Consider the following 24,867-nt stretch of genomic DNA (forward strand, 5'->3'; position numbering starts at 1 on the left):
TATAAATGACAGTCACATAATGTTACAGTGTTGACACCCAGCATGGATATTCTCCTACTGCTCAACCTTGGGACAGAGTTTCTGAGGCTGTCCTCTTTAATTGACAATGTAGAAAACTCCAGGAGGCACATGGTGTTTAAACAATATTCCTTGCTATGGACACAATGACCGATGTGATCATAACCGTCTTTCAAATATACAATAACACTGATCCCCTCTTCCTCTCGTTTCTGCCTTTGATTCGTTATCTATCTAGATCCATTTCCTCTTGGTCTATGTTTCTCAGCAGTCAGGACCACTTTCTCATGTATATGTAATTCTTTTCTTCAGTAATGGTTTAACAGTTCATCTCTTTCTGCCCAGTCTTTTCGACCTTAGAAACTCCATAAGTTGTTTCCCTTTGGTGCCCTCCAAATGATCTGTGACAAAACCCTAATAGTGCTTTAGCACTTGAATCTATATACACATGAAGAACAATAATATATCAATAAATAACTATATATAATAATAATAAATAGAGGATGTCAATTTGAGAGTGGGATATAGCAGTGGCTGGAGAGAGGAAAGGGAAGAGATACATAATACAATTATATTTCAATCTTAAAAATATTAAAAATAAACAAATATGAATCTCAAAATTTCCCCTACAAGTTGCTTTGAATATTTAAAGCGATGAGAAACATACAAGTAATATTATATAGAATGAGCAGATTGTACTTCTGTATTTAGAAAAATACACACACACACACACACACACCACACAGGTTTAACAATAATGAATGACAAAGAGGCCATGGATTTGAAATAGAGAAAAGAGGGTATAAGGGAGGTTTTGGTGGGAGGGAAGGGAAGAGGAGAATGATGTAATTATATTATAATCTCAAGAATCAATGAAATAATAATAAATATATTTTAAAGAAAAATAAAAAAAAACCCTAATAGTTTGTTAGTTGAGCTGAATTGTCTCAATATCTTAAAATAACCAGATGTCCAAAATGTTTCCCTTGCTTCGTCTTTTTACTTTCATTGGGTCCAAAATAATGTTCATAGAATCCTGTGAAATTCTCCTCTAATGCATAGCTACTGCTGAGGCTTTCAAAGGAAGGTTGGCTTGCAGATCCTAGGTGTCTGGGATTTCACTGCTTCCGAGCTCCAATTACAAAGATGCGAGAAGCTGTTCTCACTCAAGCCAGACCAGATTGCCTTGGTCTTTTAAACCGTCTTTCGTTGGAATATTCTGTAATTGCTCTGCCAGTTGGATGTCTCTCAATCAACCTGATATTAGCTAATTTGGGTTGCATCACAGGGAATGCTGGAAAGTTCCTGCTCTTGCTCTTTGCTATGAGACTTGTCAAAGAAACGAGTTGTTCTAATGCATTTAGGTGGTTGGGACTCACTAGGAGAAGCCCCCGCTTTAGAACAATCATGGCATGATCAATGGCATGGCTGCGGCCAGAAGGTATGGAAGGAACAGCAGGAAGAGAAGCTTGGCGAGCAGTCAGCAGTGACTGAGGGCTGAGGAACCGTTCCAAGCCTTGACACCTGTGGGCAGCATGGCCCACAAGTTCCTCGGTATTTCTGAGTCTCAAGTTTGGCATTATGCAAATGAGAATACCTAGGTTACCTTCACAATTTGATGAGGCATGTGTGCACATACATAGTACACTTGGCCTATTTTCTAGACCTGTGCAGGCACCGTGGATGCTTCCACAGTCTGTGATTTCGCATGTGCATCCATCCTCCTGTGTTTAGAAGGGCCTTGTTTCCTTGGTATCATCCATAATCTATGGCTCTTACAATCTTTCAGTCTCCTCTTCTGCAAGATTCCCTGAGGGGAGGCCTTTGATGGAAACACTCCTTTCAGGGCTGAGTGTCCCAGGGTCTCTCACTCTCTGCACATCGCCCGGCTCTTTATTCATTCCCATCTACTGCAGACGGAAGCCTCTGATGCTGGTGGAGCAAAATACTGATCTTTGAGTATAGTAGAATGTCTTTAGGGGTCATTTTATTGCTACATTCCTCTAGTGAACATCAGTATTTGGGTTTCCCCTAGGTCCCAGGCGTATCTGATCTCAGGTTCTCGGCCACCTGAGCAGTATCAGGGATGGGTTCTGTCTCATAAAGTGGGCTTTAAATCAGATCAGATCTTGGTTGGTTACTCCCATAAACTTTATGCCATTATTGCACTAGCAATATTGCAGGCAGGACATTGTGGTAGACTGAAGGGTTTGTGACTGGATTGGTGTTTACCTTTCTCCTATAGGAGTGTGCAGCATACCTTCCAGTACCATGAACACTAGTCAGTAGAGGTGAAGGCTCTAGGTACTGTGCCAACTCTTCTTACAACCTCCTTTCTTCTTCCTTCCCTCCCTCCCTCTCTCTCTCCTGTTCTCCCTCCCTCCCTCCCCGTGTGTGTGTGTGTGTGTGTGTGTGTGTGTGTGTGTGTTTGAGAGAGAGAGAGAAAAAAAGAGAGAGAGAAATTTCTCTCTCTGTAGCCTTCTGACCTGGAGTCAAGAATTCACTACATAAAGTAGGCTGGCCTTGAACTCAGAGTGGTTCCCCCTCTTTGTCTATCAAGTACCAAGATTACTGGTATGAAACCACCACACCCAGCATCATGCCCTTCCTCTTTATCTTTCCCATGACCTTGGCCATCATGAGCAACAATGTCCCCTTATGTGATTGATGGGAAACCGAGGCCAGAGGAGTCAGGTCACTTGTCCCAAACTTGAGTGTGAGAGAGGAAACCAAACACAAGAGTGAAATTACAGAGTTGTGGCTTAGTGTCAGTTTTTGGTTTGTTTTGTATGTTTTTTAGAACATAAATTGAGTATATTTATTAAAGATACCCAAAGTTCATTTCTTAGCAGTAGTCAGAGGCCCAACGAAGCAGCATGAGCACTGGGTCCAGTCACTTGCTAGGAAAAGAAAAAGAGGTGGGGATCTTAGGGGGAACAGAAATAAATTCTAATAGAAGCTCTTGCGCAAAGTTATAGAGAATAAGAATAAAAGGGAATAAGAGGGGGCTGGAGAGATGATTCATTGGTCAAGGCACAGGCTGCTCTTCCTGAGGTTGCAGGTTTGATTCCCAGCACCCACATACTTCACGACCATCTGTAACTCCTTCTGGCATCCTTGGGTACCAGGTGTGCAAGTGGTACACAAATACACAAGCAGGTAAAAACAAAGACCCTACACACATAAAACAAAATGAAGTATGTTTAGACTTGCAAACCGTCTTGGGAAAAGATGAGTGTTGTGTGTTTTCTGAGATGGAGGACTGTTTGGTTCTGGTGCTCAGAAAATGAAACAGTACAAGGATATAAGGACATTTCTCTGGCTGCGGTAGGTGATGCTGCCTGTGAGTTATGAGCACAGGACTGTACTTCATTAGCATATTCATAATCTGCACAGAGGATTCAGTTGGATCACTCGTCCATGTAGTGAAATGCCGAGCTAATAGAAATGCAGAAAGACAGCGCCAGGCTGCGTGAGTGGGCAGAAGGATGGCAGATGGGCTCCTGCGTGGACAACTGGAAGATGAGAAATTTAGGGAGAAGCCATCCAAACCAATCTCCCAAGACTACGGGGATTTGAACTGTCCACTCCAGCAAAATGAAGAGATTTGACGGCCAGTACGTACCTTTGTCTCATGTAGATATTCATAATCACGCTGCATCTAAAAGATCAGGCTTCCATCAGACCGACTGGGAAGGAACATCTATAAAGAGATCATTAAAAGTAGAAAACAGTACACCGTTCAAACTGACAGCCGTGGTTCGCTTAAAGGTGAATATTCTGAGCTGTGTTTCCTCGGCATTCTTACGCCGCGGCAATAAAGTGGGGGAAGGCGCAGGTGAAATCACTGCTAGGTGAGAACTGTTTATCAAATGCCAGGATTCCTCAGCCCAGGGGAGTGAGAATTTATAAACCCACAGGACTGTGGGACAGGTCACGCTGGTGCTCAACTTGATTAGCATTTACCATGTGAAAGATTAGGACAGAGAGCTATTTACAACCTAAATCAAGGCCCGGCAAGGCAGGTTGGCAAATAAAGGTGCTTGCGGCCAAGCCTTCCAGCCTGGGATCAATCCCCTAGAACCACATGGTGGAAGGAGAAGATTGGCTCTGCCAAGTTGTCCTGTGACCCCCACATGTGTAACATGGCACCCATATGCCCATATACACACACGTATATTAAATAAATTAATTAATTAAATAAATAAATAATTTTAGAAACCTCAAACCTAAATCAGTTTAGGCCAAACAACCATTAGGTAACAAGCACCCAGAATTCAAGGTAGCATAATATATATTTTATATGTGCGTATATAATATATATATATGTTGTATATATAGCTGAAATTTGTTATGTATGTTATATAAATATAATACTAATATTATAAATATATACCATTTTATATAAATATTGCATAAATTTCAGTTTCTCTTCTGTAAAACTTGATAGGAATAGAAAAAATTACTTATATGACTAAAAGCTAGGTATGTGTCAAGAGCTCTTTACATCCTGGGGCACACATAGACCCAGAAGGGAGAAAATGCTTTTATGGTTGTAGTCATAATTTGGAGATATGCCCAAAATGTCATAGCATTTGAAACTGAATGAATGAAGTATACAACCTGGCAATGCTGAAGCATGCATGGGCAGCCCGTGTATGGCGGTTCTGTTGAACTCGTCCACATTGGGTTTCATGGTCTAAGTTGATGAGGACCACTGACCAGGTCTCTTCCTCTAGAGGGCACCAGACCTCATTACAGATGGTTGTGAGCCACCGTGTTGCTGGGAATTGAACCTTTAGAAGCGCAGGTAGTGCTCTTAACCACTGAAGCCGTAGCATTTACCGTTCAGACAAGCCTGATTCGGCTCAGGAGACAGAGGGTAATGATTGTCAAACATTACGGGACTGGACCAGGGCAGAGGCTCCCTTGGATATCTCTTCCACAGATGCCTCTGCAGTCCTGCCCTTGAAAGTGCCCTCCTTGGACACTCAGTCCACCCCCAAGAGGGCAGCCCTAGCACCTTTTCTAATCCTAGCTTGCCTACTTTAATCCTCATCCAAGCCCAATCTCTCCTGTTCATTGAGTCCCACCCCAATCCCCCTCCCCTGCCTTGTTTCAAGGTTGTTTGGTACGTTGCAGAAATAACGGTGATAAACAAGTCCCAGGGCCCTGCTCTTAGGGACCCCACGTGGGAGCAGCTAATGCCTAAACACAAGCATAAGTCATTTCAAAGAATGTTTTTTTTTTTTTTAAAAAAAAAAAAGCGGTACAATGAGTTTATAGGCCTATGGTACAGCATTTTCAGTGAAGAGGTGAAAGCAATTCTTCCTCAGGAGACATTTGAGTAATAGAGGGACAGAGGTATAGCTACCCGAAAGGCTACAGGAGCTGAAGCGGAGGGTGTGTGTGTGTGTGTGTGTGTGTGTGTGTGTGTGTGTGTGTGTGTGGTTGGGAGAGATGGGAGGGGGGAGAGGGGAGAGGCCCCAGGTGAAGAAAAGTGTGTGCACACACACAACACACACACACACGCATGAGTGCAATCGTGTGTGCGTGTGTGTGCGCGCGTGCGTGTGCGTGTGTGTGTGTGTGTGTGTGTGTCTGTGTGTCTGTGTGTGGCGTGTTCAGACATCCAGGCGGAGTCATTCGGACCCACATGACTGAGAGTCCAGTGTGAAGGGACACACTGCACCAGGCTCTTAGCCATGAGGCGAGGAGGATGCTCAGTCTTTGTTCTAAAAGCATTAGGAACCCAGAGAGTTTTTAGGATGTCTCTGCTAAGGGCCGGTTTGTGTGTCAGGGGGTCTCAGAGCCAATGTGCACAGTGAGATCTGGGCCCTCTCCACTTTCTCCCTCCAACCCCTCTCTAGACCGAAGTGTGGCCCTGATTTCATACCGTGTCTCTCACGGGGTCAGGCTAATGTAGCGTAAACCTCTTTGTGCCATTTCTGTTGTAGGACACAGACAAATTCTCTTCCCCCACCTTAGATAAGAGAATTAACCCCAACGCATGTTGTTTCAGGTTTTAAAGATCAGTTTGATTGGCCACAGGAAACGCATTTTGGCATCTCTGGGAGACAGACTGCATGAGGAGCCTCCACAGAAGCCCCCTCGGTCCATCACCCTCAGGGTAAGTGCCACCACGTCCGTTTTGCTCTCCTCCCTTCTCCTCAAAAAGTATATCGTGCAGTAAAATGGCTGAAGCCGTGGAGGAGGAAATGCAGGCTGTTTTCCTCATCGTTTGCCGTAGCTGTCTCCCTTTTGCTTGTGTCTGGTTTTCTCAATGAATAATTCAGAGATTTAGAACTACATTACAAGGGAGTTCGGTTTGTCCAGTCACTGTCTTCTCGAGACCACACCTTCACCCCCAGACTCCCACTCCCAAGAGAAAGGAAATGAGTTTTCTGTCGGACTCAAAACCCACAGAAAAGAAATCGATCAGGAACTTCAGTTAAGTAAGAATCAATTTAAAATTAACCTCAGGGTCCTCCTGTTTTTCAAGAAATGAAAAATGACCATTTTTTTTTACCCACTTCAAAAATTTAAGAAGAGAGACTCTAAAATTTTATTTAGTAAACTAACAGTTTTTTCCTTCAGCTATGTTTTTAGAAACCTGGGGTAGAGACACTAGAGAGAAACCTGTAAGCGGTCAGAACAAAGAGGAAAAGTGAGAAGGAAGGAGGGGCCAAGAGGAATCTAGAGGTTGGGGCAGAGAGCGTAGTCACAGGCCCTGCCTTCCTGGAAGCCCACGTGAGCTCTTCCAAAGTCCATTAGAAAGCCAAGGTCTCCTTTCACAAGCTCAGTTCCGCGCTCACTTGCATCTCATTCCCACGGCAAAAGTCAGGAAAGGTAACGGGAAATGATGAACACTAACATAGGCCTCCGTGGACGTGCTTCTGGGGGATAAATGGCCCTAATAGGTGACTTCGGTGAACTGCAGGCCACAGTCAGTGTGACAGGGTGCTGGGCAGGACAGAATGGTGAGTCTGATTTAGCTTAGAAGAGGAAATGGGGCCCAGGAGATGCAAGAATCCACAAGAGGAACTGAGTACCAGGGGCGTCAGGATGAGCTAAGACACATGTAGGCTACTTCAGGGTTTGAGGAGTAAGGAATGCGGAGGTAGGACGCATATTTCTCCCCCATAAGAGGCCTCCAATCCATCAGAACAATTAAGCTAGAAAGGGCTCATTATCTTGCCTCCCTCCTACTTCGTGGGAAGAGGGGAGGCGTCAAGCACCACCTGTATAAGCACACTGAGAGGTTTCCTCAGAGGAGCCATTTCCAGTTTACACGGCTCTCTGGCCTTTCCCTTCTGAACCCCTCATCCTGACTCCCCAAAAGAGATTTATGAAATAACCAATTAAAGACTGGACGGGGCCGGGGGGCAGGGAGGGATTCTAGCCAAAGTGGGCCTAACTCTGCCAAAGGAAGTCAGGGGAAGAAGTGGCCTGCAGAATCTCATGGCTCCCATGTTTTTGTGGCTTGAAAAGGCCACTGCCGTCTTTCACCCGGCTCTGGCCGGCCTGCAGCTAGGGCTGTCTTTGCTGTTGGAAAAGCATCCTCTGTCATTCATTTATACGCATTGCTCCGCAGTCTGTACGTCGCGTGATATGCTATGTTGCCATACTGTGTCCACTCCCCAGCCCTATTGTCACACCGCACTTCGGTCGAGAGGGTCAAGACCCACCTGGTCCCACGTTAGCGGCTCGTAAAAACGGCATCCACCGCAGTGAGGATGCTCTGCCCACAGTCCCTTCCCCAGTAAACACGCGAGAGTGACGGGGTGGCCCCACAGAGATGAACCTCCGCTCTCCGAGAGAGATCATCCATAGTACTAGTTAAAACAGCAACAACAACAACATGTGATTCTTTATACCTTAACACTTTGACCTGAAACCACTGGGAGGCAGGAGTATTGACCTGATGACTCGATGACACCACCTGGTAGATCATCCCAGCGGATGAATGAGAACTACTCCCGCCCCCAACCCCGCCCCCGCCCCCAACCCCGCCCCCAACCCCCAGCCCCCGTAGCTTGTTGTGTTCGTATTTTCACAGTTTTTGAAACCAAAGGCTGGCCCCCCGCGAGAACACGGTATTTACTTCATGATGTATTTCCATTCAGGAAGCCAGTGGTAACCACACTCCTCCTCAGTTGTCTCCGTCACTTAGCCAAAGCACTTACACTACTGGTGGCTCCCTAGACGTCCCTCACATTATCATGCAGGGCGATGCAAGGCGGAGAAGAAACGAAAACTACTTCGATGATATCCCCCGGTCAAAGCTGGAGAGGCAGATGGCTCAGGTAAGGTGTTCGTTCGAAGCCTCCGCTATGTGCTTGCCTTTCACCCACAGCAGGTCATGCGGCTAGATACTGAGCGGTTAGCTCCCAGCGGACTTCCGCTCGCCCGCCATGCCGAGGTTGACCTGTGCCGTTTTATAGAGCGTTCCGGGCTATGTGCTCTCTGGAACTAGCTGGAACCAGCCCCTTGAGGAGATTGATACGTACGCATTTTGTTGAAACCCCTTCTCAGCCAATTAGTTGTAGCCAGCTGGTCTCGCTGTGCTCACAAAAGTCTTTGCGGAAAAGGACCTGTAACTGGGGTAGGATCAGGTCACAAGGAAGACAAAAACTGTAGGTTTTAAGATGCAAATTGGCCGGATGATGGAGCAGACGTTCAGGGGGAAAGTAATAGCTTCATGGGAGGTCATTTCCTCCCAAGCTGAGGTGTTTGTACGGAGCCACCCTAGTGGGAGTCACTGCACCATCCCACGTTATCTATCGCGACGAACAGTTAGAAATAACAACTCTGCCTGGCACAAGTATTTGAAAAGAGAGATCTGCCGGTCAGCCCTTCCCTGCTCGGGACAAATGTCCACTCAGCTGTGTCCCTGGACCTCTGTTCGGAACTTTGAGTCAGCCGTAGCTAGACGGTGACACATCTGTGTCAGGTGGGCAGCTAGTTCTGCACCTCTGCCCCTCGTTGCTGAGATAAGGGTATATGGGCGGCTGTGGGTAGAATCAGCTCTTCCCATTGTCGCTGGAGGTTGAGCTTGCAGCTCTGAGGGCCTTCCTCCGCCTCCCACACATTAGCTGAGAACTCGAAGGTGAAAATTTGACTATAATTGTTTTGCCTTAGTTGCTAGTTTTTTTCTCAACTGTTTAGTGAGATTGTTGCGTTTTTGAAAGTCTTTGGAAAGCACTCTATATTTTAACTCAAGGAAGAAATATGTGGAGAGAAAGTTCTAGAAACCACGATTGTACTGCTTACAGTGGCCTTGGTGAGAGATGGCCTGCAAGGTTGTCTCTCAATACTAAATTGTTGTCAGGGGCGGCAGTGATGGGGCTTACGGTTTTTGTAAATAGAATGGACTATGGGAGAGGGGAGAAGAGGATAAATTTTCCTGTTCTCTGGGGTTCGGTAATTATCTGTAAATCTGCTGCTCTTTCAAATGAGGTTCTTTTAAAGAGGGGGGACAGAGGCTTCCTTCGCCAAGCCTTTCTTCCATTTCCTGCTCTGAGTATTTGTGGAACGCATGTGTGGTTCAATATATCTAATGGAAACACCTCAGAGACATGGTTTGCAGCCTTGAACCACGTGGGCTTTATCTAGTCATTAAAGTTCAGTCATTTCTGGATCCTCGTCTTCCTGAGTAAGGCAGGATGGGTCTTTAATGAGCATTAACTGTTATTGACTGAGACACCTTCAGTAACCAGAAATTACCTGTCTCAGCTCCCGATCATTTGTGAAATTTCTCCACCCAGGGCAGAGTCTTTTCAAAGAGGAATTAATTCCTCTTCGGCCTACTGTCAGAGCAGAGTAACCCAGCAAAATTGTGCCCTTCCTTTCTTCTCCAGAATCCCAAACAGGGCCAGGGATACTTTTGATAACCCACACTTTTTCCCCCTGTCACCGCACCCTGAAATGCATCCCTTTCAGGAGTTCTCATGCCCTGAGAAAATTGAATGGACCTTTATCCGGCCAGGGGAGGAAAACCCGAAAGCAGAAAGCAGGTTAGCAGGGTGACGGGCTGCGGCAGAGCCCCACTTATTTACCTCGCGGGTTCGACTATCAGCGATCGAATGACTGACGGAGACGGACTCCATCGGCAGCCCGGAGCTTATTAGACGCCTTCTAGAATCCTGCAGTTCAATATAGCACTTTAGCTGCAGAGAGAGAGACAGAGAGAAAAAAAAAGATGGCTCTACTGGAATCTGATCAATAAGAAAAAGAGATTCTGGGATTCCAGCTCTCTAGGCCGTATTCATTTCAGTTTGGGAATTGGTTTGGAGAATGGTTCGCAAGGACAAAAATCCACGGCGTAATGAATGCATGCTGCTTAAAATAATGCCAAAATATAAAGGACTTGGTGATTTCGTTAGTCGTACAGTGCAGTTCTCCTGCCTTTCATTACAGTCAGCGGCTCAGCTGATACTTTGTTTTGTTCTTTTTCTTAATCTTCCCCATTTGGAGTTGGGGGTTGTTCGCTGTACAAATGTTTAAAATCTGTTGGCTTTTATTCAGCTGTCTGAAACACTGGCCCCAGACCGTGTCTTCCCCCTGAACTTATATGTTGAGCTTCTCAACTTGGGTTTCAAAGGGTTGGAAATAGCAGTTAAAAACCCTCTAAGAAAACAGCTCTCCAACCAGCAGCATGGTTCTGGTGCCCCTCCCGCAAGGGTTTCTCCCAAGAGGCTTACATCTAGGGGGGGGTTAATCCCCTCTGTAAGTCCCATAAAATACGGAAGTCCTCCTTTAAGCTCCGTTTCTATTCTGCTAAAAGAAGAGAGACACAGTTGGTAGGAGATTCCCCCACGACACTGTCTCATGCTTAGAAACTCCTCTACATCTTCCCATTCCTCTGAGCCCCTCCACAGAGATTTGGAATGCCAGCCCAAGGCCAGAAACCTTCCGGTTCTAAGTGGCTGCAGCAGCTCAGGGGACTTTTGCCTTCTTGAAATCTGCCCAGAAGATCTACTTTGAAAAAAGTCTAAGTTAAAAATTAAATCGAGGTCAGCATAACATCCATTCCACCTGTCAAACTTGTTCGTTAGCGGATATCGAAACTGCACTGCCAGGGTAGTGTCCAATTCCCTGTTGGTAATCTAAACCACTATGGAATAGCTCTGCCTTGGACCAGCAAGATGGCTTAGTGGGTCAGGACACCCACCACCAAGCATGACGACCTGAGCTTCATCCCTGGAGCTTACATGTGGAAAGAAAAAAATCAACTCGCTCCCCTCCTCTGACTTCCACATGTGTACTGTGGCGTGCTGCACTCGCATGCACACACACATGCACACACATACACACACATGCATGAACACAAAGACTAGAGAGAGAGATGGATGGATGGATGGACGGACGGACGGACAGATAATGCCTGTCCCCTGAAAATTACTAAACAGGTCTCCATTTCCCTACCCCTAAGAAATTAACGTCACACTCACACTTAGATAACTAAAAAATCAAAAGCGTGGTGCTTTTGATTTCCAGAGGGACCCTGGCATCTGTTTTATCTCTTTTTAGCATGAATATGGTGCCCTGCACACTGCTGCTGTGCATGTCGTACATGGCAGGGCAGCATCATGTTCTAATCTCTGTGAAGCTGAGACTAGACGTAATGTGGGAGACAGACCAGATGGAGGAAAGCGTCCCCACTGCTTAGGGCCTAATCACAACGCCTGGTAGTTTCTTGCACGACACTTTGGAGAAGTCAGTGTAGACTTGAGATGAGTCAAGGAAGAGGCTGGACTTCCAGGGTTCAGGAGGCACAGGTCTCCAACTCTGGCAGAAGAGAGCCAGGAGTCCCCACAAGCTGAAATGCAGTGGCCTTTGTAGAAGACTTCCCTTTGCAGGAATTCATGGGGTAAAAATGAAATACTGCTTATCTTCCCCAAATATATGAACAGCAAGAGGAACACGTTCGTCTGCACCAACAGCACCTCAGACGTTACCAAGGAAAACCCACAGCGTGGAATTCCTTGTGTTTTGAATGCTCTCATTGTTATGAAAAGAAAACAGAGCCCCACAATATTGCCTGGAGCAGATACTCGGCACTCTAAAGACCTTTTCCAAATTGTTTCTAATTCATTAGAAAGTTAATTCAGTCGAAAGCCTAATATTTCTTGATCTGCGAAGAATTACTTAATATGTATGACTAGATCAATTACTCCCTCATTTGAAAGTACTTTGCATGCATTAGTTCCGCAGATCTGCTTTCTTTTGATATTAAAGGGAAGGAAATAGAAGCATCCATGCGGGGGCCCTGCTACCTCCGTCCCTGCTGGTCTCTGCTAGTCCCTGCTGGCCTCTGCCAGTCCCTACTGGGTTTTCCTGTCCATTTCTCTCATTTAACCGGCCAAATACTCCGTCTGCACTGAGGTGGGTGAGGTCTTTACCTCACGGTAAACAAGTGCCAGCTTACTGCCACTCAGACTTTCTGTCAGACTTCTTCCCCAATAGCCCCTGATGTCCAGTGCTATAAAACAGTTTGATAACAGTTCAACAAATATCAGTTTCCCATGTGTTGTGATGGATTGTGTAGATATAGGTACAGGTAGCAGAAGAAAAAGTCACAAATAGCTTAGTGGAAACATTATGAATCAGGTCATGGTGGCCATCAAGAAGCCTGTTAGGTAAAAAAGTTGTAAGACCCTTGAATCAGGGTCTTTAATACATGTCTTTAATCCCAGCACTTAAGAGGCAGAGGCAGGCGGGTCTCTGTGAGTTGGAGACCAGCCTGGTCTGCAGAGTGAGTCCCAGGACAGCCGGGGCTACACAGAGAAACCCTGTCCTGAAATACAAACAAAGAAGCAGAGACCCTTTTCACCTTGGCAGTGCTCTGTCTCCCAGTGTCTGGGAAAAGATTTGTTTGTGGATGCAGAGTGCATTCTGTCCACAGACATTATTGCCCGGGGGGTTGCTTCAGATACTGAAGCTGTCTTCTTTATAGCGTCTTCAGTCAGAGTTCTAAGTTGATTTCCTTCTGGCTGTGCAACCTGAACCAAGTCACTTTGTATTTCTGAACTTTAATTTACTTGGCTTTAAGATGCGGACAATGCCTGCTTCTCAGGTTTGTGTGTATCAAATGTGTGTGAAAGTATATTATAAACTATCAAGGCTGTATAGAAGCATATATAGTTGATGGACAGATGGATGGATGGATGGATGGATGGATGGATGGATGGATGGATGGATGGATAAATGGATGGATGTTAATAGAAAGATGATGATGATAGATAGATAGATAGATAGATAGATAGATAGATGATTGATAGAAGATAGATAGATAGATGGATGATTAGATAGATAGATAGATAGATAGATAGATAGATAGATAGATAGATAGATGATAGAGATTGTCTTAGTTACTCTTTTATTGTTGTGAAAAGACAACAAAACCAAGGAAACTTCTAGAAGAAAGAGGTTACTTAGAACTTACAGTTTCAGAGGGTTAGTTGATGACCACCATGGCAGGGAGCATGGCAGCAGGCAGGAAAGACATGACACTAGATAAGTAGCTAAAGCTTATATCTTAAGACTCAGCTACAAGACAGAGAGAGAGAGAGAGAGAGAGAGAGAGAGAGAGAGAGAGAGAGAGAGAGAGAGAGAGAGAGAGCGCTAAGTGGAAAAGGTGTGGGTTTTTGAAACTTTAAAGCCCACCCCCACAGTGACATACTTCCTTCAAGAAAGCCACACCTCCTAATCGTTCCCAGCTAGTTCCACCAACAGGGGACCAAGCACCTTAATATATGAATGAGCCTATGTAGGAATCCGTCTCTGGTAATTCAAGTCACAAAAAGTATACAAGCAAGGAAACCCTATGGAAATAATATATTGTAACATGATAGTCTAAAACATTAAATGAGATGAGGATTTTTTTCCTCACATGAAATTTAGAACTTGTATGTATGTGTGTGTTGCATGTATGTGTGCATGTGTGCAGAATACATACACATATACATCTGTGCTCGTTGAGGCCAGAGGGTGGCATTGGGTGTCTTCCTCAATCAACCCACATGTTTTGTTTTGTTTTTTGGCACAGTCTTTCCCTGAACCTGGAGCTCACTGAGTTTGCTAGGCTGGCTAGCCAGTGAGCCCCAGGGACCCACCTGTCTCCTCCTCAGCACTGGGTTACAGGGCACACACTGGCATGCAGACATTTTACATGGGTGCTGGGGATCCCAACGCAGGTTCCCATGCTTTCTTGGCAAGATGACCAGGTTATCACATTAGCCCTAAAATTTAGGACTTTTAAAAAATACATAGTACATAATTTTTTTTAACTAGAGAACTACAGACATCCCCCAAGAAGCTCTTATCCCTCTCTGAAAAAGAAGACAGCTTGTTATTTCTTTATAGCATCCTGTTTCTCCCGAGAAAGAAAGACTACCCAGTGCTCAGTGTTTTTGGAAGTTACAGAATGAACTTTCAGAAAATAACAGCTATGTTGGAAAAAACAATTTTTTTAACTGTATTAACATCAGATACTTTCTAATGTGTATCCCTCAGTGACTCCATTTTAATTTAGATTTTTTTTCAGCAGAGAGGTCCTACTTATAAATGCTTTGCCTGTCCATGATTTCAAATTTTTCTTCCATGGTCTAAAGAAAAACTCTTCGGACTTAAACATGAACAGGTAATATGGAACCGAAAGGAAGGTTAAGAACAAATCCTTTGATATCAGGAGCTTCCTGCTGACACTGGCCAGGTTGACAAGCTGACGCCTCAGCGTCAGAGATGGTTTGAGATGGTGGTGCTGTCTTTGAGCCCAGACCGACCACTCTGGCTACCGAAGACCTCACACGGTACACAGGGAGAAAACAGTGCTTCTGGGCTCAGATACAAACTACTGGAGTGCTGTACACTTTTTTTTATTAATTTAGTCAATCCATTGCCTCTTCTCAAAATACGCCCTGTAGCTCTGACAACTTTGGGGTTAGGAATGTTCATATGGTTAGGGCCTTTTGTTTGCCCTCATCCATCTTTACATAATCAGAAGAAATGGGAGAATCGCCTCTTGAGGTTGGCTCCTTGTATTATATATCAAGAGTCTTGTTCTCTGTCAAGTCCATGAAAGAAGCAAATGAGACAGCTGGGGTTTGTCCCAATAGACCCAAACAGACCTAAACACCGCCAATCATTTTTCTAGAGAAATTAAAACCAGACCCTTTTTTTTAACTCAATGGAAAAGATTCTATTTTCAACCGGATAAAGAAATAGGACAATGTTTGAAAATCCTGCTTCAGTGGAACTGACCTTGTGGTTTTCATGGTGCCTGAGGCTTGCTGACATTGAGCAGCTTGCTCTCAAAGACACACACCAGGCTGTTTCTCTACTTGTTAAATTTTGGGAACGTTCCTCATTATATTCAGTCCAGCTCTTGAGTCCATGGGTCAGAGTTTCAGCTGTTAAAATCTGACCTTGCTAAAACTTAAAGGCTAGAAGAATTCTATCATTCTCCTCTCCCTTTTCTTTTTCTGGTGATAAAAATAAAAAAAAAAGGGTTTGTTGTTTTTTTTTCTTTCATTATGGAGGAAATAGGGCTGGTGACACACATCTCTCAGAGTTAATTCTGTTGGTGTTTTGGCTGAAGTACCACGTCAGTAAGGACTCAAACACTTTGAGATGACTTACATGGCAAGGACTGTATTGAGTCACTTCCCTGTGACGTCCAGGTGCTCTTATAGCCAGGTGTTTAGGGCCAGGTGCTCTTATAGCCAGGTGTTTAGGGCCAGGTGATCTTATAGCCAGGTGTTTATGACCAGGTGACCTTATAGCCAGTTGTTTATGTTCAGGTGATCTTATAGCCAGGTGGTCTTATAGCCAGATGTTTATGACAAGGTATTCTTATAGCAAGATGTTTATGGCCAGGTAGTCTTATAGCCAGGTGGTCTTACAGCCAGAATCATTAAACTCTGGTGTTTCTGCCTTCCTTCTACGTGCTGGTGCTTAACCAAGGGGTTGGTGCCAATTAAAACCAGACCGTGGGTTTTGTGTTGTTGTTTTTGGTGTTGGTTTGTGGGTTTGTTTTTTGTTTTTTTTTGCTTTTGCTTTTTGTTTTTTAAAGTCAGTAGAAAAGATCGTATTTTTAACTGGATAAAGAAATAGGACAATATCTGAAAACCTCATTTGGGTGGAACTAATCTTATGATTTCTATAGTGCCTACAGCTTGCTGACAACTCCCCATGATCATTTCTCTGAAGTTTTCTATGCTCCTTTGGTTTGGCTCCTTTCTCTAATAAGCTTTCTGTCCATGTGGGAGTTTCAGGTCCATTCCCTCTGCGGTTTGAACCAACATCAGAGAGTTGATCCTTCCATACTGAAAGTGTGGTGTTAAAGTCCTCTAAGTTCAGATCAGTCTGGTTTGGGTCAGTTGTCTTTCTCTCGGCTAATCACAGAGGTAGAGGTGTGCTTGTCTGTGTCTATGGCCGGGAAGGGGGAGCTCTCTGCATGGACAGTCAGATTCCTCTTACCAGAAATGGGGTTAGTTTCCAAGCAGACAGAAATAGTCACAGTGGGCAACTGAGAAAACTCACTTGACTTTCCAATTCTGCCAGTATCCAATAGAAATTAGTTACATATCAGCTTCCATACTTAATTTGATAAGCTTTTTAGACTCTCAGATTTGAAGTAATAAAGTCAAATCAAGAAAAAAAGAAAGAGAGAGGGGGGAGGGAGGGAGGAAGGAAAGGAAAAGAAAAAAAGAAAGAAAGAAAGAAAGAAAGAAAGAAAGAAAGACAGACAGACAGACAGACGAAATCCCACAATCCCACCTTGGACAGCTCCTTAGTTCTCCTAGTATAATTAATACCTATCTCCTATCATTATTTTGGAGCACAAATAGAGTAATATTTGTCAAAACATTTTAGAAACTTCAAATCTATGCATTTGGATTCTCTGCAAAATTATTAATGATGATGAGATACTTTTTAATTTTCTTCTTCATTATGCTTTTTCAATGGCAACAGAATAAATGCATAAAAAATGAACTGTTTTACAAAACTATTTCTATTTTCCAGCTTGCAAACCCAAACCAGTATATCTCTCCACTGGTGTGGAAATCGTAGCACTTGCGACTGCAAACCCTACCCAAGGAGCTCCTGCCCATGCGATGAGCTAGCTCAGCATTGGAACTCCTTGGGGGAAAGACTTATGATTTATAATCCTTCTTAAATACATTTAACTTGTCAAGATCTTAACATGAATTACATGTTTCAAAATGTGTAACTGTATTTTCACTTACAAAGTATTTATGATATTGCTATTACACATGATTGAATGTTTGTGTGGAGAATATACAAGGGATTAAGACAAAAGACAGTTGGATGCCTTCCCTGTTCTATATTCACCATATATAGAACATTATTGCAGCATTCTTCTATAGAATGTAAGCTGCGCATCATCTTGGCTCCTCAGCTTTGGCCATGCCTGCATCTTCATGTTGAACACCGTCAGCCTATCACTGACTCTTCTGAACTTCCCATGACATCTTCCCGGCCACTCTAAGGCGCTTGAGCCATGCTCCTTTCTTAGCCCGTTACAGTGCTGGGCTTTTCCATTTATTTTATTTCTTATCCAGTTGTTTGTCTACTGATTCCAGACCGTCGAAGCGTTTGTAGAACTTGGGTTTGACTGAGTACATCCATGAGCTCCTTCCCAGCAATGTGCTGGACTAGATTTAAGAAGTTAACCTGAGAAGCACACACCTCTCAGGCCCTCCACCAATGCATCAAATGAGACGCTGATCAAAATACAGTGGAGGGGAAGCCAAGCTTCCTGCCAGAGACCTCCTAAATTGACATCATTCTAGGTGATTGAATGTTCAGTTAGCTAGTGTTCTTGGTTTTTTTTTTTTTCTTCAATTTTTCCATGAGGATGAAATGAGGATACGGTAGAATCTCGGAAAATACCCTCTAACAATGGCTCTGTCCAGTGCCTCTTTTTATCCAGAAGCAAGAAACGAATGTTGAACATATAGTTAACAAATGAGTTGAAATAAAGAAGATGACAGCCTCCGTTTGCAAGAAAGGACTATAATGTATATTTTGGAGAGACATTACTGGCAAAAAAAAAGCATTACTTTGCAAGAATCTAGTTTCTTTGCACCAATTCATGCTATGACAAAGAGCTGACTGCTACCTGACTGAACAAGCTATTAATATTTCTGCCTTTTGCTGGTCTGAAGCATGTTTGTGTGCCAGGAGATGTGCCCTTTCAGCCTTGAAGCAGAACACATACAATGGTCCTGATTGTCTTAACTGCAGAGCCGCAGAGAGAACTCCAGTATCTAGAGAGCTGCCCAGTGAGTACACAGATAGCTTCTGCTCTCTTCCCCATCTGTGTTTTCTTGCCCATGAGGAGATTTTTACAAATAATTGAGCCGTGCCAAGGACAACTACAACTGTCATTTTAAGAAATACACATTATAGATTATAGCAACAAATAGGTGCTAGGGATACCATAACCCTGTGTGCCACACTGGCAGCGGAGAGATTAACAAGGAGGAGGAGAGGAGGTGAGAGGCGTGGGGTGGTGCGAGGAGACTCTTGCGCACACTGTTCCGGAGCTTGTACCACTCTGGTGGAAACACAGTTTGCTTCCTCTTACGTTCGCCTGCTTCTCTGATGCTGACACCTGTACTCTTGAGGCCCACATGCGGGCGTTACTAGCAAAACGCCAGTTGGCGCGACTCTCTTTTTCCAAGAATCGCTGCCCCTCCTCCCTCACATAAGGGGAAGGTCATGACCACGACGCTTTGGTAAGATGGCTCTTCGGAGAGGCAGGGAAAGGGTAGGAAGTGGCATTCTCTTGAGTCTGTCATTCTCGGCAAGCAAAATAGCTCGCCTGAAACCTTTTGTGAAGAGGGTCAGCCAGGCAGTCGCTCCTGTCTTTCCCTCTTTGAAACCAGAAATGGATGCCAGCCCTGAGCTGGAGAGGCTGACAGTGTGGTTGCTGGGAAGAATCAGAATCAGATGCAGTGGTGAGGGTTCCCAGAGTTGGGTGTTTGTTTTGTTTTGTTTTAATTTCAAAGCTCACAAGATAGGAGGATCCGTCTCAGTCTAGGGGAGATGGACAGAAGGGAGCAGTTACTGACCCGCAGCCTCGAGTTAGCTCAGAGGAAACAGAAGTTTCTGCCATCCAGGTGGGGCTCAGTTAGTGCCCACACAGAAGGAGGAGCCACGGGACCTTGGCTGCTAGAAGGACGGCTGCACCAAGGCCTTTGCTGAGCTGAGTTTGTTTGACTCCATTTTTTGACAGACCTAATCAGGCCTGCTCAAGGAGCTGCCAAGATCCCTGGCTAAGGCCAAGGCTTCCTCTGGTGATGCGTCCCTTCCTTCTTCTGCCTGCGAACCTGCTTTGTGTTGCCTTAAGAGCGCTGTCATCTGGGAGAAGGAATAGACTTCCTTGTTCCTTTAGCTTTCTTTCTGGACCCTTCATGTGTCTTTCTGGACAACCTCTGAAGACCCTGATGTGTGAAAGCATTACACTAACAAAAGAAACGCAAGGGAGAGTCCTTTTTCTTTTCAGGGCTAGACTAAGACAGAAATTTTCATCACATGCAGAATCTGACTGGAGGGCTGTATTCACAGAAGTTTCCTTATTAAACTAACTCCACCACATCAGCGGCCGTCCCCGAAGGCTTCCAGAGCCTAATTGGAATGGCTGGGTAGATGGAGCTGTCAACAGCCTACTCTATTGGAGACCCATCACCAGATTCTCAGCCCCAGTTGACTGCTCTCTCTGACAGTGTTTATGGAAAAGATCACGTCTGTAGCAATCATGTCTCCATAAATGTCAATTAAAAACGGGGCTGATCCCTACTCCTGTCCCTGCATGCCTTAGGTGGCCCCTCGCTGTCTTTGGATGAATGTCAGGGCATCAAGGAGATCGTTTGTTCCTCATGTTCTGAACTTTCCCCAGATCTTAAACTTCTGAACGGAAGAACAATCATTTGGCAATATGGGAAACACAGTCCTGAATAAAATAGAAAATGCAGGGAGGCTGAGAGAAGGGCTTTCTGAGCTCGTGTCCTCAGAGGACAATGCAGGGCATGAGGAAGCCAGCCCTGCCACATCTGGACAAAGTGAATCTCTACAGCAGAGGGGCAGCAGTGGATGCTTTGAAGCAAGTGTCTGCATGCAGCTGTCTAAGGCAGAATGAGCCAGAGGAGAGGATGCATGTGGGGTGGGGGTCAGAAGATAGAGCATCTTAGAGGCCACTGTGGAGACTTTGTCTTCTCGGAGAAGGCAAGCCAAGTGGGATAGTCTGGCTTTTGTTTGAAGTGGGTCACTCTGGTTCCTGTATTATAAATATACACTCAGAGAGCGATGGTGGAGGTAGTGATGGGTGAACAGAGGTGAACAACCTCAAGACAGTGAGAGCTGAGTGCAGGAGGATTTGCTGCTGGACAGAGAGTGTCAGAACAGGACTAGGAATAGGGAACTGTGGGCACTGGCTGATTGGGTTGGGGACTATAGGCTCCTACTGATTGGGTTGGGGCATTTCAGGTTGAGATGCCAACTGAGTGTCTGAGTAGAGGTGTCAAGTCAGCTGCTGGGCATCCAAGTGTGGAGTTCTTGGAGAGAGGACTGAACTGGAGACACAAGCATGGGAATTAGGACCTCCAGGAAAGCACCTCATATAAACAACAATGAGAGACGAGTCCAGAATGCTAGTGGTCCAGGAATGGCCAGCTATTATGAACCAATAGAAATAGAAAGGGCGATAAAAAAAATTCACCAAGTAGGAAACAGGGAAAGTCTTTCAATTTCAGTAGAGCAGCCTCAGGTGGAGGCTACTTTGCTTAAAGAGCAAGGAATTGAGCTGGGCATGGAGAATGGTGTTGGGGAAACAGGAATGCTTTGCTCTGTGGTGGAAGATTTTAAGCTTTCTTTTCTTTTTGAGAAGGTGATGAGAGAGATGGCTCACTGGGAACCAGATTGCTATCAGTTGAGTAGAAAAGAAAGACGTGTGGAGGAAGAGAGCTTTGGAAATTGGTAGCATTCCTTCTATTTTATGCCAGATTTGAATACAGTTCTGCTGTGCTGATAGTCTCTGAAATGACGTCACGGTAACACACGGTACAAGACAACAAGGTCTAGATGTGCACTTTAAGGACATAAGGACACAGGCCAGAATCAAGGGAAAGTTCTGAACCAAGAGAAAATTACATGCCGATTTCCTTCCCCCCCCCACTCTTCCCCTCTCCCCCTCTCCCCCCTCCCTCCCTCCCTCCCTCCCTCCCTTCCTTCCTCCCTTCCTTCCATTCTTTTTTCTCTGACTTTTTGAGACAGGGTCTCTACATAGCCCTAACTCCCTAGATAGACCAGGATGGCCTCAAACTCAGAGATCCCTGTGCCTCTGCTTCCCGAGTACTGATATTAAACGCATGCACCACCCATACCCAGCCTAATTTTATTCCCCTTCTAATGAGTATTAACTGTCATCAAAGAAGTAAAATTATGTTATTGCTATTATCACAATTATAAGACTACTGTGGGTTGGCAAGATGGCTCAGAGGGTAAAAGGCACTAAACACCAAACCTGAAGACCTGACTCTGATCCCCCAGAACCCACAGACCACGAGTTGTCCTCTGACCTCCATACTTGTACAAATAAATGTAAAAAAAAAAAAAAAAAAAAAAAAAAAAAAAAAAAAAAAAACCTGAAAAACTACCTTATCTTTACTTAAACCCATTTATTTGGATTTCATAGTGATTCCAGCTCAGACAAACTAAATCAGCTTTTGCGGTCTATGTGGACAGGGCGCTGGGGAAACACTGCTAGGCAAATGAAACAGCAGAGAGACAATGTTCTTCTGCAGCTCTGTCTTCAAGCTGCAGCAGCCTCTGCTACAGAGGGGGAGTGCCAAGTATTCCATCTCTATCCAAGCAACCGTGGGCAGGCCTTTTGTAGCACTTCATCAAGGAAAAAAGTAAAAATTTCTGCTCTAACCACTACACTACTCCTCTCCTCTCCTCCTCCTCAGAAAGGGAGAAGAAAAGAAGAAGCAAAGAAGGATCCTCGAGTCCTCCTACTCCTCCTCCTCTTCCCCTCCTCCCCTCCTCCCTCCTGCTCCTCCTCCTCCTCTCTGATCCGTTTAAAGAAGACTCATTCTTCCTCTTCTCCTCTTCCTCCTCCTCCTTCTCCTCCACCTCCTTCTCTCTTCATGTTCTTCATTCTTCCTGCTACTATTCTCATCCTCCCTTCTCCTAGTCTCCGCCTCATCTTCCTCCTCTTTTTTCTTCTTCTTCTTAGAACTCTGTAAGGTAATATCTAAATGTTCTTACCGGAAGTGTGTTGGCCGTAGATTGGTTTACTAGTGTACGAATGGACTAATGAAATAGACCAATGAATAACAGTGCTGACTCTCTCTGCAATACAGTACCATTTACCAAGAGCTCCTCGTGGATTCCATGTATTCTGTGCATATGTCTGAATGCCTCTGGAAAGTTAGCTGTGGAAAAAAATCCCTCTCTCATATAGAGTGGGTGTTGAGTTGGCCTGATAAAACAAGTAAGCCAAGAACTGTCTTTTACAAATGAAGATATTCTAAAGGTTCATTAAAACTTAGCTTTAGGGGCTGGGGGGTTGGTTAGGAGCATGTACTGCTCTGGGAGGGGACCCATGACAAATGCCTGTGACCCCAGCTCCAGGGAATTTGATTCTCTTTTCTGGCTTTTGAGGGCACTGAACTCATGTGCACAAGCCCTCATATAAACACATAGTTTAAATTATTGGAAAAAAAAGATGACTTTAAGTCATCGATTTTCTAGAACACCTCCCATCCCAGACAAAATGCTGTCCCTGGTATTTTCTTCTCTTTCTCAAAGCTTTGAAATCCCAGCACGTGTTGTGTGCTGCAATCATATCTTCGTAGAGTGAGTGTCCATACTGAAGGCTTCACCTGCGTTTAGCCTTGTGCTTCTGTCTAGAAGAAGGTCCATTTCCTATTAGGAAGTCATCTGTTACAGCTCACCCGCCTGACCTTGAGGGCAAGCAGATCTGGCAAATTATTTACTGCCAGCAGAACAACTGGGGTCTCTGGAATGTGTCTACTTTTAAAAAAATCTTCCTAACCAAGACAGCTAATTAACTTCCCTTCCCTTAAGATGTGTTTTAAAAATCAGACTTTTCGCCATTTACAACGACTCCCACAGCTATTGGGAATCTTGAAGTTTTTACTCCTTGTGCACCCAAGACTGCTTATCCACAGAAACTAGCTATTGTAGCAGCTACAGTGGGCAGAATCATGCATGAAGTCTTCAGTATATGTGAGCAGAGAGAATAACATTGTAAAATAAGAGCTGCGTCAGGCTTAGCTCTGGTAGTACTATGGTCAGAAGATATTGCCATATAACAACACACTGAGAGGACATTACCCTGCAGAAACTAAACACCAGACATCCTAGAGAGAAGCTGCTGACGCAAGAGGCTCACACCTGCTCTGGGTTTCCCAAAATCAGTGAGGCATGTCCTGCCAATGTCAGGGCCTTGTCCCCAGGCCAGAGGCTCAGCACTGGGGACAGGCAGAGAACGGAGTCCCTGAAGAAAGGGTTGAGGTTTTTCCTCCATCCCCATGGAATACAGGGCAGTCTGCCCTTGTGCTTTCTCATCATAGGGCTGGAAAGCGGCTCAGGGGACACGCACGGGGCGTCTTTGCCTGAGATAGATTTGGATGCACATAGCACCTGCTGCATCTCAGAGGACAGACAGGTGTGTCCCGGCAAAGACCATGAACAGTCCACAAGTCTGCCTTCTGTTCTATCTGGCCAGGATGTGTGTGTGTCATGTGAGTGACATGGATGTGCAGCAAGAAAGCAGGGTGGTGAGCCCGCCCCTGCATGCCACACTAGTTGTGTACTGAACGGTAGCACCAACTATCAGACGCAATCAGCTCACAAGAGAAAGACCGTATCTTTTCCCCAAGTCCTCCTCTGAAGGAAACACGGAGAAGGCATGCCAAGAGAGAGCACACCACCCACCCCTTCCTCCTAGAAGAAGCTAGAGTTCAGCCCTCCTCTCTCACTACCTCTGGTGTCCTACATCCCAAGACTGGCCCATCCTGAGGAGGGGAAAGTTAGAATCAGCAACGAGATAGTATATTATATCTTTTCTATCTTCCAGTCACTTCATGACTGAAAGGGACCAGGAAGCTGTGCTACCTACCTAGATTAGTAAGTGGTCTCATACCTACCTGTGTGAGTCTGGTCCACTCAAAGGACCAGGGTGAAAAGGGAATGAAACTTTTACGTGTTCGGGTAACTGTGGAGTTGAGACTGTTCGGGGGAGCAGCCCTATTTCCAGGTATTTGCCTGCGGCTCAGAAATCCAAGCCCCTCTCAGTGGGCCCTCTGCCTTCTGGTGAAGTCCCACACAACTTCCCAGAAGTTATTATATATGCCAACTCCATGGGGCTCCGGCCAGTCACTTGGTCTCTCTGAATGTTGAAGTTCTCTCAGTGACTGGTGGCATGTTAGCTCCTAGTCCATACAAGAGCTAGAGGCTTTGACTCACATGGTAGAATTTACTCGTGATGTGGGTGAGAGGGTCCACTGGGTTGAGAGCATCCTATGAATACATTTAGTGCCAGTACAGGCAGCAATCCAGCTAAGCCTGGAGTCTGTACAGGTGGCCCTCCACAGACGCAACTAACAGCAGATCAAAAGTACTGAACATGCTGCACGCTTTTTTCATTCTTCCCGAGACAGGATAGTATACGCCCATGTGTTACATTCTTTCCAGTGTACAGGAGGTGTGGGTAGGTTATGCCCTGGAACCGATTGTCCATAGATACTGAAGGACACTGTACTTTTAAATCAGAAAGAAGCTATTAGGGAT

General features: G+C 45.0%; 1 protein-coding gene across 14 annotated transcripts in view; it reads left to right on the forward strand.

Moving 5' to 3' along the window:
- Anks1b (ankyrin repeat and sterile alpha motif domain containing 1B) overlaps positions 1 to 24,867 on the forward strand; it is an 896,366-nt gene that overhangs the window by 814,992 nt on the left and 56,507 nt on the right. For 7 of the 14 annotated variants that reach the window (XM_038314479.1, XM_038314480.1, XM_038314482.1 and 4 more), the window contains 2 exons: positions 6,041 to 6,148; positions 8,145 to 8,324. The exons of 3 other annotated variants lie outside the window; for them this stretch is intronic. In XM_038314479.1, coding sequence (XP_038170407.1) covers positions 6,041 to 6,148; positions 8,145 to 8,324 — 288 coding nt within the window. The remainder of the gene's footprint in view (positions 1 to 6,040; positions 6,149 to 8,144; positions 8,325 to 24,867) is intronic. 4 more of the 14 variants (XM_038314485.1, XM_038314487.1, XM_038314488.1 and 1 more) reach the window with 1 other exon arrangement.

Source organism: Arvicola amphibius, chromosome 17, assembly GCF_903992535.2.
Source record: "Arvicola amphibius chromosome 17, mArvAmp1.2, whole genome shotgun sequence".
In the NCBI taxonomy this organism is placed as follows: Eukaryota; Metazoa; Chordata; class Mammalia; order Rodentia; family Cricetidae; genus Arvicola; species Arvicola amphibius.